The sequence below is a fragment of the Mercenaria mercenaria genome, chromosome 15, assembly GCF_021730395.1.
Source record: "Mercenaria mercenaria strain notata chromosome 15, MADL_Memer_1, whole genome shotgun sequence".
NCBI classification, from domain to species: Eukaryota; Metazoa; Mollusca; class Bivalvia; order Venerida; family Veneridae; genus Mercenaria; species Mercenaria mercenaria.
Window position 1 is genome coordinate 13,661,288 of NC_069375.1, and position 9,524 is coordinate 13,670,811.

The window sequence follows — 9,524 nt, forward strand, 5'->3', positions numbered from 1 at the left end:
TGCAAGGATAGCTTCCAAAAGGAAAATATCTTTAAGAATGTTGGCACCTGGTTAGAATCATAATTTATAAATACATTTTGTGTAAGAAATGATGACTGCAATTTTAATACATAGAAGACTTAGAATTTCTATTGATACTTTAAGGATCTTTTTTACAGATTTTATTAACTATCGTAACAGCAATCTTTAAGTGCCGTGTGGCGGCTGTAAAAAGCCCCACGTACTTGGATTCAGTGTTGTTATATTTTCTGGTCCTTTGGGATTATGGAGACCATTCAACATATATGTAATAGAGTTCCGCTTAAGCTGGTGCTAGGGGGCATAAGAGGTGTTGCACATTTCATTACCTCTCATGAACAGACTCAATCAAACCGGGTCTGTTATTTTTCTTCTTGGTTGCATTCTTTGCTTCCAAAGGATTCTTTTACATATTTTATTATTTATACTTACAACAGGAAGTACAGTTCTTGGCAAGTCAAAATTCACAGTTATGGTTGAAACAATCAAAGCTATAATTCTCGCAGGAGTAGCAATTACAGTGGTATCCGTGGGCTCGGCACTAGGAAGCTACTTCATGTTAAAGGCAAGTCTTGAGGAAGAAGTTAATGAGAAATTTAAGCAGATACATGATGAACAGCCAGCCTCTAGCAGAAACACGGCAGCATTACAAGCCCAAAGCAATGACCATGGTGAGAACAAAAGCATAAAGGATTCCAGTCAAAATGATAGTGGAGGAGTTAACCAAACACCTTCTGCGAAGGATATAGAACATCTTGTTTCTACAGTGAACAGGACACTATCAAAAGATATACAGTATTTACATTCCATGTCTCAAGTTTTAGCAACAAAAATTGATTCAGATCAGCAAAAATTAAAATTAATTGAAGAACGTAAGTATATATATTTTAAACTTGGTTATTTATAGGGTCTAATTTAATTCTTTGCATCCAACTATTTTTTTACCATTTCTCCAACGGTCTAGTAGGGTAACCCCTATGGAACTAGCCTAATGTGTTAGGAATCGATAAGTGGATCTCTTTGTTAATAACCAATTGGTGGGTCAAAATTTTATATACAAAATATATATGGGTCCTTAATTAACCATATATGAGTATAATTTTTCCTAATTAACCATATATGAGTATAATTTTTCCCCTTTTTTGGATTAGATAATTGATAAAGGTTATACCTTCAAGGACATAATTCGTTTACTTGTCTTATTATGAAATACTGAGCAGTGAAACATCTTTCTGACCCTATGGAAAATTAATCGATTGTTTTGTGATGTCAAGTAATATTTCTAATATTGTCATTTTGGGAACAACAGATTTCCGGTGATAACATAATTACATCAGTTTCACATTTTTCATGTTACGGTGTGAAGAAATTCAATAAGGCTTAAAGAATTACTGATTTTGTCAAGAAATTTCCATTTCGTTTGAACATATTCGTAATAATATTATAACTGTTTGTTCGTTGACATAATGCTTATCATGATTGAATGTATTATCTCACCCGGATACCTCCGTCCGTAGAGACCTGCCATGAACTTGAAATCTTTTGGTAACCATTTAATCATTTCTAGATGAAATTACATGATGGCCAGAAATCAGTGAACAAGTATATACATATATAAACTTTCGTCAATGTGTGAAGTAATAGGGATGCAGTTTGATATATATATGTTTGCTCACTGCAATTATTACCTTTTGTTTGTAGTAATCGGCCGCAATGGTATCACTGCTCTAAAAGGAAGTACAGGTATGGCCGCGAAGGTACGTAAAGAATATTCCAATATGTATGATATATGTACAGTTATATGCGTTTCTGTATTTTGTACATACACAATAACGGTAAGGTTCGTTGGCCTCTAATAGTCTCCAAAGGAAGATTGAAAAATATGTCAAACAGAACTGATACGAAATTCAACAAAATTGAGTTAACCCGATAAAGGCATGGACCAGATATTATATACAATCTGGCAAAACATTCCGTTTGTTAACCAATAAATATGTTACAGTAACTTTTGGCAAAAGAGAATAATTTCAGTTTACGTAATTGCTTGACGTGCCGTATTTCTTAGCTTTATATTTGCACTTTGACCTTTTTGGTGAGCTGATATTAAATCAATAATGCTTATATAATCATCTATAAGAAAAAAATTCTTTAAATATATTTTGAATTAGAATATAATTTCTAAATAAAAAAAATGAATACTTGGTCTGTTATGCGATCGTACGTTCACAAAGACTGAAGATTTGTTCTTACATCCCTGAAGTAAATGACAATTGTTTTCTCAAATATGTTCTTTAATTTGTCTAGACACAACTAGGATTAGATGCGAAAAAGGGGAAAAAAGATACTAGTATGAGAGCTCCAATAAAGGACGAAAAGCAAAACAAGAATCCACAAGGAACTTCTCAAAATGGTAACGCCAACATTTTTATTTTGATAAAAGATACTTTGATTTGATTGGTCTGGGAAGGGCCCATAGAGCAACACGTTGTATTCGTCAAGTTGACTGCAAATTTTCAATTTACCACAATTTTCTTTTTTATGATTAAAAGCAAGCTCTTTAATACGGTATAATAAACAATAAATGTGACCTTATTTCAAGCCGTGTGGTTAATTACGATCGATTAGAAACAGAATCTCGCGATTCTACGTACGAATGACTACTGGTCTTGTTTTCTCTAGTCGTATTTACTAAATACAGCCTTTCAAAGGTTTAGAATACAAACAATATAACCTGCATCTGTTAGAATACTAGACGCACTGCTGTTGTGTGTACAAGTGTAAATTGCAATCTGAAAATTAGTTAATTCAAATATTGTATCAGATGGTTATTTTTCGAAATAAGCGAAATTTACAACTCATTAAAAAGATAAAAATATGTCATAAAATTCAAGGTGTGTTTGATCAGATTAATGTTAAGAAGGTAACATTGTTTTCATTGTATAATAGCTTGAGGCTAGAACTTTTTATGTGAACTAGTTAACATGTGTGAAAGGCGTGAAAACGATTTAATGGATTTTTATAACGTATAAAGTCACGACAAGGCACAGGTGTTGTTATGACATTCGGCTACAGATATGTCACACATTTTTGTCTTTCACTGTTCTACTATTCATCAACAAGAGGACCATGATGGTCCTGAATCGCTCACCTGTCACCACATGACCCAGTTTTGAACTGAGTATGACGTCGTTTTTTCTATTATTTGACATAATGACCCAGTTTTTGAGCTCATGTGACCCAGTTTTGAACTTGACCTAGATATCATCAAGATGAACATTCAGACCAATTTTCGTACAGATCCCATGAAAAATATGGCCTCTAGAGAGGTCACAAGGTTTTTCTATTACTTGACCTAATGACCTAGTTTTTGAAGGCACGTAACCCAATTTTGAACTTGACCTAGATATCATCAAGGTGAATATTCTCACCAATTTTCATGAAGATCTCATGGCCTCTAGAGAGGTCACAAGGTTTTTCTATTTTTATACCTACTGAACTAGTTTGTGACCGCAAGTAACCCAGTTTCGAACTTTACTTTGATATCATCAAGATGAACAATCAAACAAATTTTCATGAAGATCCATTGAAAAATATAGGTTTTTCTATTTTTAGACCTATGATCTAGTTTTTGACGGCAGTTAACCCAGTTTCAAACTTGATCTAGATATCATCAAGATGAACATTCAGACCAACTTTCATACAGATCCCATGAAAAATATGGCCTCTAGAGAGGTCACAAGTCACAAGGTTTTTTTATTATTTGACCTACTGACCTAGTTTTTGAGGCATGTGACCCAGTTTCAAACTTGACCTTAATATTATCAAGTCGAACATTCTGACTAACTTTTATGATGATCCATTGAAAAGTATGGCCTCTAGAGAGGAGGTCACAAGTTTTTTTTTTACTTTTAGACCTACTGACCTAGTTTTGGATCGCACGTAACCCAGTTTCGAACTTGGCATGTAACCCAGTTTCAAACTTGACCTAAATATCATCAACATCAAGATGAACATTCAGACCAACTTTCGTACAAATCCCATGAAAAATATGGCCTCTAGAGAGGTCACAAGGTGTTTATATTATTTGACCTACTGGCCTAGTTTTTGACGGTAAGTGACTTAGTATCAAACTTGACCTTGATATCATCAAGATGAACATTTTGACTAACTTTCATGAAGATCCATCGAAAAGTATGGCCTCTAGAGAGGTCACAATGTTTTTCTATTTTTAGACCTACAGACATAGTTTTGGACCGCACGTGACCCAGTTTCAAACTTGACCTAGATATCATCAAGATGAACATTCAGACCAACTTTCATACAGATCCCTTGAAAAATGTTGCATCTAGAGAGGTCACAAGGTTTTTTATTATTTGACCTACTGACATAGTTTTTGACGGTAAGTGACCCAGTTTCAAACCTGACCTAGATATCATCAAGATGAACATTCTGACTAACTTTCATGAAGATCCATCAAAAGTATGGCCTCTAGAGAGGTCACAATGTTTTTCTATTTTTAGACTTACTGACCTAGTTTTGGACCGCATGTGACCCAGTTCCGAACTTGACCAAATTTCATACAGATCCCATGAAACATGTGACCTCTAGAATGGTCACACGCACAAGTTGACACAAGCACGGACGGACGGATGTACGGACGGACGACGGACGCTGCGCGATCACAAAAGCTCACCTTGTCACTTTGTGACATGTGAGCTAAAAATGTTACACACCACATTTAACAGTATTATAATAATCAGACTTTTGCTGATCCATTAAAGGGAATCAGATATGTAATTGAGGTTAAATAGATTCAAGATCAAGAAGGCATAATGCAGCGTCATCTAGCGGAACGCCAAACATTACGCTTGGCGCCGCCACGTCTTTGCGTTCTAAGCGTTGACGGTGAACAGCTTGCATGCTAAAGATTTTAAAAACGGGAAAGTCACAACTATTTTGGGCTAGGCTAAAACGTGATTTTTGGACGCAACTTGCTCAAAAAGTGTGTGCATTTGACCTTTTCAGTAATTGTACAGCGGGTGAAGATGGGTTTTTGCTATTATTTATACATTTTATCAAGAATGCAATTTGATTTTGAATTTCCCGCTCATTACGCCTTCTTAACCTTAAGTAGAATTAAGACCCATACCATATAAAGTCAGAACGGCTTTGATCTCAATAAATTTTAAACGTTGTGTCTCGGCCTTCATCTAGACACAGGTGGCAGTAACGTACCTAGGATACAGTATGGGTCCATGAGCCATATGCCCTTAAATTTACTACAATTATAATGTTTTCTTAGGAAAAAAAATGACAAAAAGCCATTTTGAAAAAAAATTTGCTCCTGTGACAATAAGCCATTTTGTCATTTTGAAAAAAAATTTTGCTCCTGTGACAATGAGCCATGGCTCATTGTCACAGGAGCAAAATTTTTTTCAAAATGGCTTTTTGTCATTTTTTTCCTAAGAAAACATTATAATTGTAGTAAATTTAAGGGCATATGGCTCATGGACCCATACTGTATCCTAGGTACGTTACTGCCACCTGTGCATCTAGACGGCATATTCAAACATACAGGCGCCATATTTTTATTTTGAACACGAAACCGCATTTCTGAACAAAAATCAAAATTAATTTGCACTGACCTGAAAAATATCTGCATATTTTCACTTTCAGAAAAACGTGTTTATTTCTCGGTTGCACTGACGAACACATTAGAAAATCTGGGTGAAAAGCACGTGATCATTTTTGATATGGTATACAGCAACGAGGGATTTGGATATAATACTAAAACAGGACAATTCAATGTTCCAGTCACTGGTACCTATCTTTTCATGTTTTTTGTCGAAGCGATTAATAAAGAAGGCAAGACAGCTCAGGTCAGTCTTGTTGTTGACGGCCAAAATAAAGCGACAGCACTCGCAGAGGCGTGGCATAACGGACAGGATGTGACGTCAGCTAATGCAGCTGTCACTCATTTAACAAAAGGCCAGAAAGCTTGGATCCAAACAGCTGACTCGGCTAATAAACTTAATGACATTGATAAGAGGAAAACAACGTTTACTGGTGTTTTACTGTTTTCTTAAATTTAAATTTGGAAATGTTATGGTTTCTCCTTACACTCTAAAGTCAGGAAAACTCTTTTGATATGAATTACTACGATATGCGGAGAATATAATGCATCACCCAGTTACTAAGTGCAAGAAAGCTTTGTCACAGCTTAAACATACATAAGCACTAATACAAAAGTTAATAAACTGTGCTGGTAATTCATCGCAAAATACATGGGTGTCTCTTGCAAACAAAAGAAGAAAAAACATATTATTTTATAAATTTAGACAAACAGCATTTATTTCCATTGTAATTATCACTGTTCCACAGTCGAAAATGCTTAATCTTACCAGTACTGATTAAGAAATAATGTACATATGTGTAGATCATGTTTCGGTGGCGAGAGGCAGCTAATTATACTCAAAGTCATTTATTCCTTCAACAATACAATGGAACGAATTGCCTACAAATACTAAGAGAATCAAGGGAAACTCGTGCAAACCGCCCACTGCTCCATCATTTTTACAAGCGGCGAACGTTCACCATCATTTTGTAATTCACGCAATTTAAAAAAAAATGCAGCAACAGATTTAACGCAAAACACTATTTCCATGCTAAAAGTACAGCAATCGGAGGAGAAATCTGTTTACAAACACTCGAGAATTTGACCCTCTCAACACGAAGAAGTTACTTTTTGGTTTCTATACTCTGAACTTTTATGTCGTTATGTTTACCTTTTTATAAAGGAAACTAAAGGATTTGATAACTTTTTGTTCAACTTGATTGTTTAGTGTTTTTTATATTCTTTGATTTTAGTAATATATTTCAAAACAGCATGGACCCTGCAGAAAATTAAACCATTCTTTGTGATATCAGATAATTGTTTTAAGATGATAAGTCATATGTTACATATGTCACAAAAAGTGTAAACTTTTATTTTTAAAAAACATGTAGTATGCATTTTTTAAGGGGAGGGTCCCCGATAATGTTGCTATGACTTTTGGCCCAACCCTTCTGTGTGTTTATATTGATGTATTTATACATGTATGCTATGGTTTCTGTATGTATGTGAATAGAATATGTACATATATGTGTATACAATAGAATATGATAAAACGACATTAAACACATATCTCTTCTGGAAGACCATTAGCTTCACTTCGGAAATCCGAGTTCTAGTTCATTCTCTCAATTCAAATTAAGTAAAACTTATATAAAAATTAAAATAACCAATGATAAAATATGTACATCTTAAAATATAATACGATTGTTTTTTTTTTACTCCGGACTGCCAAAGTGAGAAGCCAGAGCCCGCGGCTACGGTAAAAACAGAAATCACACACGGAGCGGAGTGACGCATAGGTTCAGTGGAAACACTATCTGACTACGAAACTAGGGGTTGTGAGTTCGAGCCCCCGTTCCATCAACTAAAACTAACTAACATTCTAACATTGGAATAAGAGTCCCGTATGTTGGTGCTTTACACCTTGCACGCTAAAGAACCAGGGAAGCTGCTCGAATGGGAGCGTATTGTTTCTTGCACTTTCCCCCACTAACATTACTGATAATCTTCTGGAGGAGTCAACCATATGGGATACAGTTGGGGCGACTATAAATAAACTTACATTATTTAAAGAGCCAACCGATATGATGTCCATTTATCAAAGGCAACTGTGTACGTAAATGTCAAAATATTCAAAAGATATTATACTTTGTAATCATTTGCACATGCTTGAAATATATGTAATATGTGTCTCTTAGCGTTATTTCTGATATATTGAAAGCCGTTTATTTACAGAAATAATATCAATTTACTGGTAAATACCAAGACTTTTAACACAGCTGCGTTTTTTAGAGGAGCGTCTACATAAACGTAATATTATAGTTTTAACAATATGAAACGGGACACAATTTGCACAACTTTTTGTAGCAGTACTCAATATACGATAAATAAGTAATTCACGGAAGAAATGTCGTGATTTTTTTAAAAAGAAATTCTACTGATTGGGAACATAGAGCCAAAGCCAAACATCGCAAAGAATTTAAAAACTGTTGTGAAAAGATCAGACAGACTGATTGCTTCAAAACAAATAATTATACAAAAAGGAAATTGGCGTTATATTTTAAGTGTCTACAGACTTCTCTCTATACAGACATTTCTCATTTATGAATTATATATTATATTTTTTACCGCTATTTTTATATGTACAATTTCATTGATTTTTTTTTATTTTCAACTCAGTTAACAACTTTATGAAAAAAACAAAACTATTTAGTCCAATTGAAAACGTCGTGAATACCAAAAACTAAAACCGTCTATTAAAACATTGTTCAAATACTGGTTACACTGAGAAATGTATTCATTTTTGTGTCTATTTACTGAGTTTGGTTCAGTAAATAACATTTAATATATCATGTGTTCTTTAAACTCGTGAAAATTAAAATGCGGACATTGTATTTAATTTTGCTTAATGAATGAATACATGTATGATGAAACATAAAACATATACAAATAGAATAAATACTATTGAGTGAATTATTATTTGTCAGACAAAAGACAAATAGTTGCATGTTCGTAATACATGTTTCTTTACGACATTAGATTGTTTCAATTGTGTCGGTTTTGACGTTTCATTTCCTTCTGCTTCTGCCGCCATCTCTGTCACGACCATACGAGAAATGCAGTGCGATAGAACGAAATAACGACGCTTACGGTGCCATAAAACGCTCGTACATTCGTTCTGTGTTTGTGATGGGGACTACAGAACGATAGAATGAAACAAAGAAATTTCAGCAAAATACCGTTCTTAATTTTTTTATTTGCTTCGAAAACTTTACATACCTTTATGCTTTCTTTAAATGTTCTTTTATATAAAGCGAACATTGAAAGTTTATTTTGTTGTCATGGTGCAAAAGAAAAACAATGTATAACCAGCGTAATACCCGGTTATATCGTTTTCCAACATTAAATCGCCCCTATTTGTTGTACGCACGTATTGAGTGTACAATATACAGACTAAAGGTTAGGGTTTATGCGTTTAGTACTGGTTAAACATTCAATGCGTGCATACACCCGTTTACGTCGTTGTGACGGGTGTGAACGAACGAGACAAAATTAGCTGAAATAAGCCACCAATCTGAGTAGTAATTTCTCAAAGTTGCCAAGATGTATGGTGATTAGATACTAAAGAGCCTTATTTAAAACCCATTACGTTTGAAAGAGTACACAAACACACCGTTCAATTACCTTTGTGTAGTTAATATCATCGTGTCCTAATACTGGAATTAATTGTACTTTCCCATACTTTTTACAATGATTAATGTCTTTATTATAGGTTTTAGTATGAGTTGGGGAATCATCCTTGGATTTACTTTCTATTGCACAAAAAGACACAAAATATTTTAGGTTTTTGCAATATGTTTGACCTCAGAAAATACTCGGGGTAAGTCATCAT

The 9,524-nt window shown here is 34.3% G+C and overlaps 1 protein-coding gene across 1 annotated transcript; it reads left to right on the forward strand.

The window, feature by feature from the left end:
* Window positions 1-462: 462 nt before the first annotated feature.
* LOC123560046 (complement C1q tumor necrosis factor-related protein 3-like) lies at window positions 463-7,730 on the forward strand. Its single transcript, XM_045352295.2, has 4 exons — window positions 463-890; window positions 1,720-1,775; window positions 2,323-2,428; window positions 5,695-7,730. Exons 1-4 carry the CDS (start codon window positions 491-493, stop codon window positions 6,102-6,104), a joined length of 972 nt encoding a protein of 323 aa, XP_045208230.2. The 5' UTR covers window positions 463-490; the 3' UTR covers window positions 6,105-7,730.
* The last annotated feature ends 1,794 nt before the right edge of the window (window positions 7,731-9,524 follow it).